This window comes from Silene latifolia, chromosome X (assembly GCF_048544455.1).
Source record: "Silene latifolia isolate original U9 population chromosome X, ASM4854445v1, whole genome shotgun sequence".
NCBI classification, from domain to species: domain Eukaryota; kingdom Viridiplantae; phylum Streptophyta; class Magnoliopsida; order Caryophyllales; family Caryophyllaceae; genus Silene; species Silene latifolia.
Genome location: NC_133537.1, coordinates 324972570 through 324989753, shown reverse-complemented (window position 1 = coordinate 324989753; position 17184 = coordinate 324972570). Strand labels below are relative to the sequence as shown.

The following is a 17184-nucleotide window of genomic DNA, read 5'->3' as shown; positions in this document are numbered from 1 at the left end:
AGTGCATCTTCTTTTGCCAACGACGGAAATCGACACCCTCAAATTTCTCCAACTTTCCAAACTTGGTAGTCATATCCTTGATTGAATCCATTTCCAAATGCAGAAAATACTCTAAGAATGTTGTAGTTTTTGTATTACAAAGATTACAAGTATGTAAATAATACAAACAAAGGCTTTAAAACAGAAATGAAAACAATATAAGACGGTATATTACACCCAATCGAATCGTGTTGAACACACTTTCCTTAGAGTATTTCGACCCTATAGCCTTTGGGTTACACGAAATCTCTGTAGGATAAGACGATTACTTTGTCTTAAGGCAAGAACAAAGAACAATGAACAATAAGAGAGTTTGGTTTTTACTTTGTTAAATGTCAAAACGTAAGGTTACAAAATAATTCGTATATTCTGTTTCACACATTCATGTGTATATATATATGTATGTTATACACATAGTGCACTATTTGTTTAGAGGATAAGGATGTTGGATAAACCAACCAATCACAATGCAAAGCATTAAGACAATTTAACCACCAAAGTAAAACAACTTAGCGCGCGAAAGATGAATAGATACATAACCCCTGTCGGGGCCATGTCCCCCGATCGGGGACGTATACAATTCAATAATTCTTAGAATTTGTTTCTCAATTTCCGCTAAGTATATAAAATACTTTGACCCCGAGTATATAACCCCGATAGGGGGCGTCATATACTTCGACAACACTTATAAAAAGTGTCTCTTATCCACTTTAACCATGTACTCGATAAATCCGATTATATGAGCGTACCCTCCGTACTCTCCTACTCACATTATATCGATTCCTAGCTCAAACCAATTTTGACACGAAAACCCGAATGCACTTAAATGTACTTGTGATCAAAATCACTAACAAATTTGTGGCCTGATTTTAATTTATACCATAAAAGTCATTTAGATCGATCGAGTATTGTCTGCGAGTAAAACTTTATTAAGAGACATTTCACGTGTTTCATATGCGTAGCAATTAATTGGCGTAGCAAAAATTGTACGACATTGCTAATCAAACTTTGAAGAGTCTCACAGTTGAGATGGAAAATTAAATATGCTACAGAAATTTGAAAAGTTTACTAGTACGTATGGTCGAGTCAAAATCGGTCGGTCATATTAGCCTCAGATTGTGTTGGATCAGTAACAGCTTCGGGGCGGGTATAGTTCATGTCGGATTATTGTTGAAATAAGTCATAACCGGGACATTATTAGTCTGGTTGGGTTCGGTTCGGGTTAGTATCGGGATTAGGTTATCAACATGTATTTTATCTTATGTATTTACTTTTGGATCGATAATTTCATGTTAAATGATGTAAAAGTGTATTTATTTTAGTTTTAAATGAAAACAATTAAGATGAATGTCAATTTAATCTTATTTGAATAATTATTAAGCTAATGTTTTGTCCAGTCATGTGTGGGTTCAGGTTGAAACAAATAAGGTTGGCAGGTTGTTACTAGATATCAATTTCACTTGGAACTTGACTCCAAAGTGACGGATACGTGCCGTCTTCAATGAGATTTTGTGTATCAATTTAACATCAGTTCGGCTCATATCGATCTTGATTCATTCGTGTCCTATCAAATCATAGTTCGAACGGTTTGGATCGAGTCAGCTTTTCGCAATCGTAGTCGTGGAATAATAGAACACGATAATTTTGATTGAGAAATTTGAGCGGCAGTCCTCCTCATTTAGTTAAGTTTCGTCGTTGTAAATAACCAACAACTCTCCCGCCAAATTACCCAATTTTCCAAAACCCCCCCGATTTAATCAACTTCCAAGTTCCACCTCCAATATCCCAAATTAGGGTTTCATTCTCTCAAATCTCGTCACTTCATCTCTCAATTTCGTCGACAACAACCTCTTCAACGCCAATGAAGATGACGATTTCGAAGTTGGCGCCGCCGAGGAGTTAAACGCGTCGTTTAAGAGTAGTGGTGAGACGAAACTCCATTATTGATGTTGATGAACTTGCTTCTATTTACGATTTATATTGATATACTATAAGTTCCAAGTTTTTAGTTCGATTAATTGAATTATTTTGCGTGTTGAATTAATTTTTCAGCTGGTTTTACATAATCTAAATTTGTGAAGTTTTGTTTTTTTTTGAGTGTGGAGACTATCGATTGAGGCGTTTTTTACTAGTTCTTGTATTTAATTCAAGTCGTTTTAATCCATTAATGTGCCTGTAATTGAAAATGTTTGTCGTTTTAATCCATTAACTTTCCTAGCGGCTTCATATAAAAACACGAAAAAAAAATACAAGTGATAACGTGGACCCATTGGTCCAAATTAGTTTGAAACCGACCCCAAATCGCAAAATAATTTGTAAAAGAAGCCCAATTTCCCAAAAAATTCCACAAAATCAGCAATAAAGCCATTAAGGTATATCCAAGAGTAGTGTTCGGCCGTTGTAATTTAAGAATTTAAGGGATTTGTGTGAATTGAACTACCGGAGGCAAGTGCTATATCAGCTAATCAGCTATCAGCCTATCTTTTTCCTTCATACTTACGAAGTCCGTTATTTTCATACTATCAATGAAACAGTGGCACCAAAAAAATTGATGAAGTAGTCTGGCCATGGTATCTGTAGTTTAATCTCAAGCCTAAATATGTGTATGATGAGAGTGTTATTCAGGATGCTTTATATTAATAAATCTGACTGTTTTCTGCTGGTATTTTGGATTGATACTCAACTCTCTACGCCTTAATGCTTCAGGAGATAATTCTAACAAAGATGGGGGATCTAGACGAAGACATTCAAAAAGACGAATTGATAATAATAAGACCCTGTTCTTTTGGATCAATTCCATAAGTCCATGATTAAAGAGACTTAGTTTAAGTTGATCTAAGAGATTTGCACAAGTAGGACAAAGTTGCCTTGTTTTTTTCAACATCATCATGAGTTGATAATGACATGAAACTGCATACTCCCCCAACCCCACTCCACTACACCATACTACACTACACTAAAATTGCACTTTCCATAGACTTGCACTGATGCACATATTTCAAAACACCATGAAAACAAATCCTCAAATGACAATAAATATTTTATTACCTTCTTATGCCTCTATACTCTACTCGCCCCAGTCGACTCGGCGGCCAATTAACCACCCCTCTACGCTTGCAATCTGTCTCAAATGATTTATCATTTCTACTTCATTCTACAGAGGTAAACGACTCGGAAAAAATGTGCTCCATATTCTATCGACATGGACTAACCTCCTAAACTCATGATTTAAGGGATCTACTTAGATCTTAAATGTTCTAAAAAAAATTATTGTAAAACCGTCTCATCTGTCATTCAAATAGATTTGACCCTCCAAGGAAGGTAAACTAAGACCAGAAATACAAGAATACAAGTTATGCCTTGTTTTCCCAACATCCAGTTAGATTTTTATGTTGTACACAATTATTGTAAAACCGTCTCATCTGTCGTTCAAATAGAATTGACCCTCCAAGGAAGGTAAACAAGACCAGAAATACAAGAACACAAGTTGTGCCTTGTTTTTCCAACATCAGAATGACTTGACGATGACATCAAACTCCACTCCACTACATTACAAGTACACATTCCATAAACATGCACGCTTTTCCTCATTTTACCACTACAAAAAAATCACACTCCTTATCTAGTTATCTCATTGCTCTACAGCCATGAAACTCGTTACCTTACTCTGCCTCCTATACACTCTACTCGCTCGAGTCGACTCAGACGACTCACCACCACTCTTCGCTTGCAACCCCTCTGACCCGGATACAAAGTCATACCCGTTTTGCAACCCTCAATTACCCATCAACCAGCGAATCGAGGACCTTGTGACTCGGCTCAGCATTGACGAGAAGGTAGCTCAACTCACCAACTCCGCTCCGCCAATTCCTCGACTCGGCATCCCTGCGTACGAGTGGTGGTCCGAGTCACTTCATGGTGTGTCGAGGCATGGTCGTGGGTATCGGTTTAATGCCACGTTCGACGCAAATGGGACATTTCATTATGGCTCGGTGGCTGTTACAGCTGCGACAATGTTCCCTCAGATTATTCTAACTGCTGCTTCTTTTGATCGTCGACTTTGGCATCGCATTGCCCGGGTGAGTGACCTCTTACTCATTCTGTTTCATTTTCGCGTCTCATTTTGTCATAGATAATAATATTACTCCAACTGATCACCTTAAAGATCATCACTTTTTAATGAAACACTGATATAATCTTAAGATTTGCGGAATGTAGGCGATTGGAAGTGAAGCAAGGGCAATGTACAATGTGGGACAAGGCAAAGGGTTGACATTTTGGGCACCAAACCTGAACATATTTAGGGATCCCAGATGGGGAAGAGGACAGGAAACTCCTGGAGAAGATCCCTACTTGACTTCAGCTTACGGAGTGTCCTATGTTAGAGGGCTTCAAGGGTATTCTGATCGAGGATTGAAATACTCAGAGCACCTTCAGACCTCTGCTTGCTGTAAGCACTTTACAGCACATGATTTGGATAACTGGCATGGGATGACTCGCTACATGTTTGATGCTAAGGTATAACTAAATTATAAAGGAGTTATTTGTGTCTTTCGTGTTTTTCCTTAGGCTGTCTTATAGAGTATTCCACTGCTAACTTCCGCACAGGAGCTCCAAAATCATTTAGACATCCATATTCCATAGTTTCCTTCATCTTCCTATTGTGTTTGTGCCTTGACCTGTTTATCATCGTGTGTTTAAATTAAAAGGTGACGAGGCAAGATATGGCTGATACATTTCAACCTCCTTTTGAAAGCTGTGTGAAGCAAGGTCACGCAAGCTCGATAATGTGTGCATATAACCGCGTGAATGGAGTTCCTAGCTGTGCACATTATGATTTCCTAACAGGCACCGCCCGAGAACAGTGGCATTTTGATGGGTAGCTGCATTATCTCATCTGCTTATTTGTGAACTTTGTGGTCTAAATAATTACCCCCTTAACCTTTGTAGTTAATTTGGTGGTTAGGTATATAGTATCAGACTGTAATGCAGTTCCCATTATTTATCAACAACAAGGCTATGCTAAAACACCAGAAGATGCAGTTGCGGCTGTTCTGAATGCAGGTAACTACCCCTACCCCCCATATTAGAAATGGATGAGACAAACGAAGTACCTCTAAATCGGAATCCTTACCATGTTCTTCTGCCTTGATGTAAACTTAGGTATGGATGTGGAGTGTGGCTCTTACACGCCGCAATACTCCAAATCAGCACTTGTTCAAAACAAGACTACAGAACAACAAATAGACCGTGCCCTTAAAAACCTATTCTCTGTTCGAATGAGATTGGGCCTTTTCGATGGAGATCCAAGAAATGACAAATTTTATGGAAAAATTGGGCCAACCCGAGTTTGCTCTGATGCGCATCAGAACCTCGCACTCGAGGCTGCCAGGAACAGTATAGTACTCCTCAAAAATGCGGATAACCTCCTTCCTTTGGCCAAAAACGCAACAAGCTCATTTGCAGTCATAGGCCCTAATGCCAATTCTTTTGAAGTTCTCCTTGGTAATTATGAAGGCTTCCCTTGCAAGACTATGACAATCCTTGAAGCGGTACAAAGCTGTATGAAAGGTGTAAATATAAGTTACCATCCTGGGTGCGATTCAGTTGAATGTTCATCAGCTCATATAGAAGAGGCAGTGGAGATTGTTAAGGAGGTCGATTATGTTATTTTGGTAATGGGATTGGATCAAACACAGGAAAGGGAGAAACTAGACCGCGAGGACTTAGTTCTTCCTGGTGAGCAGCAAAAACTTATAAGCAGCGTAGCAGAAGCCTCAAAAAACCCGGTTGTGCTAGTCGTTATTTGTGGTGGGCCTGTTGACATATCTCTAGCAAGGGACAATGAGAAAGTTGGAGGCATCTTGTGGGCAGGGTACCCTGGTGAAGCCGGGCCACTTGCCCTGGCAGATGTCATATTTGGTGATCATAATCCAGGTTCATTCATTTGCTAAGCATTTGTTTTGATTGTTTCCGTTGGTGGTTTTATTTTATAGGGTTAGTATCCTCGGCAGAATAGGTAGAGTTTAGTCAGCTTACTATTGCAGAAGAGTAGAATAAATCCAACCACTAACTGTTATATAGGGGTCTAACTTACGATGAAATATGCAAAACGATTCACTAAACTGGTTATGCCTCTTTTTATTGTGAAGAACTAGCCTCTTTATGTGTATCATGTGAGCCAGACTGCCTTCGTGTGTTGTTAATCCGAGGGTAAGATAACTAAGATTGTGTATATCTGTCCCCAAACCGTCATATGAATCCTTCGATTCTTCAAACACTGGGCGTATGTTGTTGACTTGTTGTGGACTTAAAGTAGTTTTGAGTTAACTCTACCTAGAAAAGTATTTTTCAACTTCAGATCTCAACACTGTCTTGTATGGTGGTAGGGGGCAGGCTGCCGATGACTTGGTACCCGCAAGAATTTGTGCAAGTGCCAATGACAGATATGAGAATGAGACCAAACACATTTTCAGGCTATCCTGGGCGTACTTACCGGTTTTACCAAGGCAAAACGGTCTTTAAATTTGGGTATGGTCTAAGCTACTCGACATATTCTTACGAGTTTGCTTCAGTTTCTCGGGACAGAGTAAGCTTAGAAAGGACATCTTACACTAATCAAGTTCATAACAACTCAAACACTCATCATATCACCATTGTTTCAAATTTGAGGGCCGAAACATGTGAGAAAGTCAAGTTATCAGCTGTCGTCAGAGTGAAGAATAACGGGGCCATGGCAGGGCGGCATCCTGCTTTGCTTTTTGTGGGCCACAATGAGCAAGATGACGAGACTCCTATGAAACAGTTGATTGGGTTTGAAAGTGTGAACTTAAATGGAGGAGAAACCCAGGAAATAGAGTTTATTGTGAGTCCTTGTGAGCATTTCAGCAAGGCTAACAAAGATGGGATGATGACAATCCATGAAGGTGTTTACATACTGTTTGTAGGAGACGCGGCGCACCCAATCAACATAACCATCTGATTCACAGTTTTCTTCTCTGTCTAGTTTATGGGCAGCATGATTGTACTGAAATAAGTTTTAGCTGTTTAAACATTAAAGTGCCGATTGTCCAAAAAAAAAAAAAAAAAAAAAAAAAAAAAAAAAAAAAAGTGGCTCTGGTTCAGATAGTTATTGAGGCCAACCAAACACGTCTTTGGGTCAGGTCATTTCAAGTATTTTATGCGCTTTGAGTCAAATTATTTCAGGTTCAAGCCTTCTACAAACGTAACAGTAAGAAAAATTGGCTCTGGTTCAGATAGTTATTGAATATTGAGGCAGTAATTTGAGGCAAAATCATTTACCTGAACATATAACACATGTGACAAGTTGAATACAAATACAACGTTCGGTGCAAGCTATGCCTATCAAAATGGGAATATAAGCAATGAAAAATCGGATTACATTGGGACTGTAACAAAATCATTTTCCTTTGTGAGGCATCCAGGAGTCATCATCTAAAAGCCTTGTAAATTCAGGCCTACTGGAGACGATTCGAGGAGCTTGTTAGATGCTTTTAGAAGCTGAATGAATACAACAGAGGCAGGTGTAGTCGGAAACCTTTGAAAACAGTTTGGCAAGCTGCAAAAGCAAGTGCCGTGGGTATCCGAGATACTCTACTTATGGGACAAGACAATGTCTTTATCCATCTGTGCAGACCAAACAACAAAACCCAGTACGAATTTCAGGTTAGAGATACAGGAGAAAAAAAAAATCAAAGCTCGAGTCAGATGCACCAGAGACTTACATATTTTGAAAGCTCTTTTGCTTTTTCATCACTAAAACCAAGTGATGCCATTATTTGATAAGCAGCAAACTCTTTCTGTGCCCATATCCCGAGAAGTAAATGAGTCACGGTTATTTCCCCACTTTCACCTGCAATGCAAGTACGCAGGAATTGTTAATAATTTGTTAGTGCAACTTTTTCTATCTATCAATATTGAAAGTTGGCACAATCTCCCAATATGGCATCAAAGCTCTTGTTGAGAAATTCAGTCCATAACAAAGTAAACCAATCTGCACAGATGTAAAAACAAGCTAACAATCACCTGACTTCAGTTTCTGATCAATGGCCCAGTCAAGAGCCTTCTGGGCTGCCTCAGTCAAAGGAGGATGCTCGGGACTGGAGAAGTACATATCTGATCTGCCAAGCAGGTTAACTGTCTCCTCTCGCACCTTGAAAAGGGTGATGCCATTTGCCCTCAAAAACTTCGAAGCATGGCTTGTTCCTGGATAGCAATGGACATGTAGCAGATAGGTAACATAGAGCATACATCGCATATCAAAATATTCAGCGGTTTCTTGATATATATATATATATATATATATATATACACACATCAATCTGAGAAAAATAATGAGATCGGGAATAGGCACATTGACATACAAAATCCAAATCACAGAAAGCTAAAGGCTATCTATGTAAATAATATTTGCGAGGATTAATGAACTGATGTAAATAATATTTGCGAGGATTAATGAACGGTGAAGGGTGAAGGCATTCTATTTCTCATGCGTATCCTATGATTACTACAAGAAGCAACAACTGTGCACACTTCCAGCCAAACTGCCACCACTTCCCTTGTTCATATTTCATACATTACCAATTTACAGATTTATAGATCCCTTCATACACTGCCAGTGTGTCACAAAACATCATGCTTATATGAAAAATGTCAGCAGCTAGATACAGTGATATTAGTAAGTATGACAAATTAGAGCCTAGTTATTTAGCGTAAAAAAAAAAATTAAAAAAAAAAAACTGGCTTACTGCTGAAACCCCAACAATTACACTAAATAAAAAATTTCTTAATAACTGAAGTAAATTGCAAATATGACTACGATGTACCCATTTAGTTGTTAATGTACATCAACCTTTGGTCAGTCTGTCCGAATACTAAAAGCAAGTGGCGGTGGCCAAAATTTCGAAGGACGCCTCATTGACTATAAGTTAATCCTTCTCATACTAGCTCCTAAGTGGATGGAGGAATGAAACATAAGAATCTAGTTATGGTATGTATCTGCAAAGGTCTACCCGGTGGCCTGCTTAAAAATGGGTCAAACCATTTTCCAATTATTAGATTTTAAGCTACAAGTGACGAGAAATCTAGTTACCTTGTCTTTTATTTTACAGTCAGCATGCATACACTCTTACACGGCTTGTTTACTGAGATGGTAACAAGAGGGTCAATACTTGTGCGCACACTTACCCGCACTAGAAGATGTCGGATTCGCTGAAGATCAACATTATGCCAAGCAAATGCTAACTATTTTTTTTTGGCTAAACATGAAAAAAAAAAAAAATACGTCGGCCCACGAGTATAAAATCAATAGAACATGCAATTAGAAGGAAAATCCAATTTTTCAAACATAGCTGAGGAACAAACCTTCCACAAGAATTCCCATTGCAAATAAAAAATAAAAAGTTAGCATTTGCTTGGCATTTTTTATTTTAGCGTAAAAAAAATAAAAAATAAAAAGTTTTCTGGCTTACTGCTGAAACCCCAACTACAGTAAATAATAAATTTCTTAATCACTGAAGTAAATTGCAAATATGACTACGATGTACCCATTTCATTGTTAATGTAAATCAACCTTTGGTCAGTCTGTCCGAATACTAAAAGCAAGTGGCAGTGGCCAACACTTTGAAGAACGCCTCATTGAATATAAGTCAATCCTTCTCATACTAGCTCCTACGTGGGTGGAGGAATGAAACATAAGAATCTCGTTATGGTATGTATCTGCAAAGGTCTACCCGGTGGCCTGCTTAAAAATGGGTCGAACCATTTTCCAATTATTAGATTTTAAGCTACAACGCCTACAAGTGACGAGGAATCTAGTTACCTTGTCTTTTATTTTACAGTCAGCATGCATACACTCTTACACGGCTTGTTTACTGAGATGGTAACAAGAGAGTCAATACTTGTGCGCACACTTACCCGCACTAGAAGGTGTCGGATTCGCTGAAGATGAACACTATGCCAAGCAAAAGCTAACTAATTTTTTTTTGCTAAACATAGAAAAAAAAAACTACGTTGGCCCACGAGTATAAAATCAATAGAACATGCAATTAGAAGGAAAATCCAAATTCTCAAACATAGCTGAGGAACAAACCTTCCACAAGAATTCCCATCAGAAGAGCCTCAGTCCCGGTGTTTGGATATTTAAGCTTCCTAGCCTCCAGTTCAGCCATAGCAAAAGACTTTATTCCCCTGGCAGACCATCTGTTACAAGCTTGGAAACAAAAGAAACCATTATCCACATGCAAATTGCAATTATGAGCCACCACAGGCCATAAGAACAAGTTCGCAACTTCAAGTTCTTCAACCAAAGACAAACATGCCCGATCTAATTTTTGGCTCAATTTTAAGGTTTCATGTAAAGCTGAAGATATTTGATTAAGCATGTTAGCAGAAGAATGTGAGTGAAAACAAATGAGAAGAAGCACGAGATGACCACCTCTACCTAAACATAGTAGTATCTTTGTTTACTCACACTAGGTCTACGGTCTACGGTCTACCTTCAGACTACCTACTCCAGGTGTCAGCAAAGAATCTCTCTCACTAATCTCACACATACACAAAGTACCTTAGCAACTACATTAACACTTACGAAGTAATAGTTACTACCACCCTGAAGACCAACGCAAATACGTAAGGTAAACAAAGGCTATTCCGTTTCAAACCCAATTTGATATCATCTGCATCAGTACACACCATTTCCTACAATCAGGTAAAGCAGGTTGTTTCCCATTTACCTTAATCGAGAGCAGGACAACCATACTCAGTGGCAAAACCAAGATTTTTAGTTCACAAACTCTTGCTTAAGACCATCTTAAGTTAAGAAGGCATTCACAGCCGTTTGGAACAATGTTAAAATGAAAGAGAGATTGTGAGAAGCCTACGGTCTCAAGCAATACTTACTGTTTTTAGTTAGGGGGAAGATATTTAAGGGCGAACTAGTAATGTAATAAAGTAAATTAGAAAAAGAATCGATTTTAACTACAAATTCCATGCTACTCCCCTAGTTCCGCCACTGCATCTACTATTTCATGATAAAAAGCACATTCAATTTGAATCTCCAAATTCAATTAACAGCAAGCGGATAAATTAACACTAAACCAAATCAACAAATTCAAACCCAATTAACAAATTATAGAGAACCTTACTTAGGCAATTTCTCCGACGATACATCCTCCCGCTTACTTCACACACACAAATTAAAACAATCAATTAATCAACACTAACCAAAATCAAACCTTTTATCAAATTCACAAAAATTGCAAATTTCACAAAATTGAAAGATTACCTAGTAGGTAAGCTGAAGGAGACGGTCATAGTTGTATGTTGACGCTTCAATGCGACGAAATTAGGGTTTGGTAATCGAATTGAGAGCTGATTTCCGAATAAGGAGCTAAGCAGACCGTTTGATTGACCAGAAGAAGGAAAGAAACGAGAGATGTTGGATTTGTAAGGTGAGATTGTGGATGGCGGAGTAAATAGTGAGAGTGTGTTGGACGCCATTGCTGAGTTGTTGAGTTCTTGCTATTTGCGATGAAGGTGGGAAAGTTAAACGATGGTTTCGTGTTCAATTTGGGGATAATATTAGCGGCACGATAGAATGAGAATGACCGAGTAGCGACTACCGAATACCAAATTGAAAAATAAGATGGTGTTATCGGTTAATATCGAGTATTGGAAAACCAAATGACATACATTAGGTAAGAATTTGTGAAATGTGAAAACTTTATATAATGTGACCTGGTTGTATAGTAATATTTGTGATATTGAGACTTGATAATATTTCGTGATATCTTGTTATTTCGTTGAATAGGATAGTATGGTTTTATATCAACTTCTGTACACAATAAAAAAAATGCATTATTTTATAATTTTATGGAAATAATCTATCATATGGATGTCTTGCAAATAACACTTTATCTTATCAGTAATTCCAATTAAATCTATCATGTCCACCATTCTTCGCATAACAAATTCACCGTTTTTTTTAACCTTTGATTTCGGTTAAATAATATCATGAGGCCCATTAATTAAGCCTACAACTTCCATTATTATCCTTCTTTATTCCTTCTTCTTCCCCATCAAATTTTTGCATTTTTTTTCTTTCTCCATTCTTCTTCCTCCTTAATCAACTTTTAATTTCACAAAACCAAATCACTAACATTCATGTCACACCCTCACTTCCCTTTCTGTCCTGACTTGCTCAAATTCGACCCAAAACCCGCTTTAATTTTGTCACGAATGAGTAGTTCAAATGTTATATACTTAAAACCTTGCTTAAAACTCCACAATCCTTTTTACTTTAACAACTTAATTGTTTACTATAAGCACTCGAGCAATATTAAACTAACACATCACACTCTAAGCATACATTAAGTCATCAACTTGGAAATAGTATAGCTAGTCAACTAACTCTAGTTAGTTAGTTACTAATGACAAGTGTAATACTAACTCTGGTAAGTTACTAACCTCTCCCTTAGTCAGCTTTGTACATAAGCATCTTCTTGTAACTAACTTTCTAAGTTAATCAAATCACACATTTTATTTGCCTTTGTTCTAGATTCTTCTCTGTTTCTTCCTTTGTTCCTCCTAAAGCTCAAGATTCCTCCATTAATGACGGATTAGGTCAAGCTCACATGGTATCAGTCGCGAGGAAATTTGTTCTTCTCATCTGATCCTGGCCTATATATCCTTTGTTCTTTGTTCGCATTTTGGAGTTATTTCTTCTCTTTGTTCTGGTATTATCTTCCATTTTTCTTTTTCAACAATTTAAACTAGATCTTATTTTCGCTTCTGCATCATTTGTTCGTTGTATTTTCTGCTATTCGTCTCTGATTCTTCTTAATTAGTGAAATTCTTACTTAATTCTCTACAATTTCTTCAAATTACCTTGAATTTTTTCATTCATAACAACAAACATGCCTAGTGGATCTGTCGTAAACTCGAATTCTTTCGCATTGTATGATTATCCTTTGTATCTTGTTCGTACATATCAACTTACTTAACGGTTGACCGAGAAAGAATTTGCTAGTGTTACTTTTGTGTCTTGGAAACGTAAGGCATATCTTGCTTTGATCTCTAAGAATAAAGAAGGTTTTGTAGATGGAACTTGTAAAATTCCTTCATCTACTGATTCTAAGCGTGGTCAATGAATAAGATATGATATTCTTGTTAAGAGATGGATTTCTAAATCATTAATTCAAAAAATTAGAGATATGGGTGAATTGCTAAGAGTGCTCAAGAACTTTAGTCTGAACTCATTGAAATGGTCAAACCAATAGCATTTAGATTTACCAAATTCGTAAGGAATTGGTTAGCATAACTCATGGTAATCCTCCTTTGATAGAAAATTATAGCAAACTTAAGAGGTTTTGGGAGAATCTTGATAACCTGGATCAAATCCCTATCTGTACTTGTAGTGCATTGGATCAATGTTCTTGTTCATTGTTGAAAAGAATGCTTGATAGAGAGACACATACCAAGCTCATTCAATTTTTGACGGGCTTAAATAAAGGTTTTGATAAAGTTAGGACCAATGTGTTGTCTATGGAACCTATCCTCCTCTCAACATGGTTTTTTCTTTGCTGCAAAGAATTGGGAAACAAAGATAGTTTTCTGACACTCTTTGTGACACCCCCACATACCATGGTGCCTTACCATGACCACCCTAGCATGAGAGACCGTCACCATCTCAATTACCCGAGGCAATGTATATCAAATCGACCATAAAGAAACATACTTTAAGTAAATAAGTTTAAGTGATTACATCACCAAAACCCAAAACTGTAAAGTGAAATACATCTGTTCCAAAATATCAAACCAACTGAAAGAAATCTAAGTTCAAGACACAGCGGAAGACTCTAGTGACACGTGATGACTCCATCCCAGCTATCCCTCGCGCAATCCATCCCATACCTGCTCAATAACTGCTCACCATCCCCGAATGGATCACCACAGTTTTTGTAAAACAACAACAGTGTCAGTTAATGTATAATCAAAATAAGATAAGTACAAACGACAAACTGCTGATCATCATCCACCTCCAACTCCTGATCTCACATAGTAACTGACTACACACTAAAGTGTGTAGCCCTGCTAGATTATCCATCGCAACGGATAATCCTCACCGCCAGTGGGGGACCGCAGCCAATTCCCATCTAAGCCCCGCTCATCAACGAGCGATAACCCTGTTCATTAATGTGCACATCCCCTTCTGTGGCGGGTTCCACAGAGGGCAAAACTAGGGCGTGAAGCAACTCCCGCAAGTGACTCCACTTAGCCGAGGACGCACCTCGCGAACATCATCATCAACCATTACAACACCAACACCAACTCCAAACAACGATCAGCAGATAGTCACAATATCAAATCGTACAACAATTACCATATAGTCTTATAACAATTAAATAGTGACCGAGTAGGGAAACCCTACCTTTTCGCAATCCGTCACGCTGCAATCAATCATACAAATGCATAACGAATACCACATCGTCACCTACAACAATGATAATCAATAATCAAAACATATATGATGACCAAACCCTAAACCCCAAAATTAACCCAACCAAGGGTTTACCATAACTCAATCTAATCCAAACTAGAAGAACTAGAGACTTACAACAACGATAGATGCAATGCTAGATAAATCCGGAATCACAAAGGCTTGATCCTTGCTTGGAAAATGATTAAGAGAGTTGAGAGAGAGTCGTAGTAAACTATTAGGGATTGTAAAATGATTTAGAAACTGACGAAATATAATAAATACCCCTCAACTCTTTTAATCGAATCTCCGGAAATTACCCGTAACTGACCGGGTACTCGGTCGAGTACAGAGAGTACTCGATCGAGTACGCCCCAACTCGATCGAGTATCTTCATACTCGATCGAAAACTGACTCACCAGAACCCAAACTCATAACACCCAACACCTTACTCGACCGAGTAAGGCCCACTCGGTCGAGTAACCCCTATACCGAAACCTGTGGTATTACAGTCTTCCCTCCTTAAAAACGAACTTTGTCCCCGAAGTTCACACTCATACCTACATAGCATGCACACATACCACTTTACCAACCAACACCACTCAGCACTCATCCTCCAACCTTGACACTAACTCACCTAACAATGCCTACCTCAACGACGCTACTCAACCTAGCATCAACCGTAGAATAGCCTCTCTAACTTCATAATACCATCGAATGCCAACAACACAACAACCACCAACGAACCAAAATGGAATGTTACATTCTACCACCCTTAAAACGAACTTCGTCCTTGAAGTTTACTCACATACATAAACATCATACTACTACAAGCACTGCCATTCCTGTAATAAAATCGACCATCACACAAATCCATCCTTATTCTTCACCAACACTCAAACTTCCAATTACAACTTGTATGACCATCAGACTCTCTTGTCGCATCCTACTCCTCTTAAGATAAATGTTACGTCTTCGTAAGTCACTAATACTAGGTCCTTTGCTATACCTCCCATAATCCTCATTACCACCGCATGTCGACGATAACCCACTATAACCTCAACACCTACAACCATTCCTATATCCAGGGCTCTCTTTCTCTAACAGTTCTTGTGTCTCCAATTATTCTGCACTCCATCTAACCTATATCATGAAATCCTCAGTATAACCACTACTCCATCTCTTCAACATTACCGCCAAAATGACATACTTCTTTATACATGCCCTTATCTCCAAAATCATAACTCACGATCCACAATTGTTACACACACTCACACTAGATCCTCGAATGTTTCCTGTTTATTGCCGTAAAACTCATCCATAACTTAACGTAAAACTAATTCCCAACACTCTATACTCACAGTCCCAATAAAGATCATGAACCACTGGCCGCTTCCAGCTCAGCACACACACATTTCACAAAACTCTTACCACAACTATGTCAACCATGCTTCATATCGAAAGTATTCTAACAACCTCTCACAACTGTGTCCCATTAACAGAATATCACTATACCATGACAACAACGGAAACATACGTAACTTTCTTTCATATCCTACTCTACCCTCACTCCCAAGCCGAAACTGGTAAGAGACATTAATAAACAAAACAACACTCTATATGCCCAGACCGACACTGACAGCAAACAGCAGTAAACAAACAACAATCTATATAACTGATATATACTTTCGAAAGTTCGTCTCATCAGTAAATAAACAACAATCTATAAAACCGTGCCCGGATCGCCACTCGAGGCACAACAACAATATCGATAGACATCGCAACTTTTACAATCCCATAACACTGACTCAGTACCACTTCGTTGACCAGAAGACTTTCTTAAAACCGCTTTACTAGATCACAACGCAACATCTTACACGGAATAACATATAACGACTTATAACTATCACGCCATACCATTACTCGTGAGGTCAGAACCTCACACAAACATTTACACATATCATGGACCCATAAAAAAATCTAATTAGTCAATCCTGATTACGTAAGTTACCATTTGATAGTGAATATCTCTCATCCAAACTTAACTTAGATGTCCTTCATAATATATCCTCCCATACACACAATTATCACCACTCGGCGAACATAACCATATCATCAGTACCCAACTACCAGCGAACACCTCCTATCCACATCTTATACTCCCTCACATCCATACATACCAATCAGGCCTCCACAAAATCAATCTCTTTATAACAACTAACTTCCCTATTTAACATCATTCTTAACCACTAGTGACAACACTATGACGCCACCATCTTTCATGTAACTATTCTCTTACCATCACCTCTAAATATAACAATTCATTTCCTCTCCTGGTTATCACCCTAAATAACGACATTAAATCCATCAACAAAATTAACCTCAACAACTATTAAACCTCAACAACTATTCAACCTTTATCCTTGATTATATAATCACCTACCTCACCACCATAGTCTCCTACCGTACAAACACCCTACCAACTTCCTACTCCTTTAAACCCTCAAACTCAGGTCTGACAAGTCGTCCTGCAATTTATATATATACTTCTCCAACTCACGCCCCCATGGTAGCATCACACAATTCCATGATGCCTGACTTTCATGTCCCCTAATTCTTGTTAACGTTCAATCAACTTACCATCATCC

General features: G+C 38.2%; 2 protein-coding genes across 2 annotated transcripts; one reads left to right on the top strand and one right to left on the bottom strand.

The window, feature by feature from the left end:
- The first annotated feature begins 3571 nt into the window (after nt 1–3571).
- LOC141618209 (putative beta-D-xylosidase 7) lies at nt 3572–7210 on the top strand. Its single transcript, XM_074435317.1, has 6 exons — nt 3572–4118; nt 4258–4557; nt 4749–4918; nt 5006–5103; nt 5203–5976; nt 6429–7210. Exons 1-6 carry the CDS (start codon nt 3687–3689, stop codon nt 7019–7021), a joined length of 2367 nt encoding a protein of 788 aa, XP_074291418.1. The 5' UTR covers nt 3572–3686; the 3' UTR covers nt 7022–7210.
- A 111-nt stretch (nt 7211–7321) lies between these two features.
- LOC141618210 (ATP-dependent Clp protease ATP-binding subunit CLPT1, chloroplastic) lies at nt 7322–11757 on the bottom strand. Its single transcript, XM_074435318.1, has 6 exons — nt 11345–11757; nt 11205–11240; nt 10151–10260; nt 8086–8265; nt 7785–7912; nt 7322–7686 (listed from the first exon to the last, which is right to left on the bottom strand). The coding sequence occupies exons 1-6, from the start codon at nt 11557–11559 to the stop codon at nt 7654–7656; spliced, it is 702 nt and encodes a 233-aa protein (XP_074291419.1). The 5' UTR covers nt 11560–11757; the 3' UTR covers nt 7322–7653.
- Between the last annotated feature and the right edge of the window lie 5427 nt (nt 11758–17184).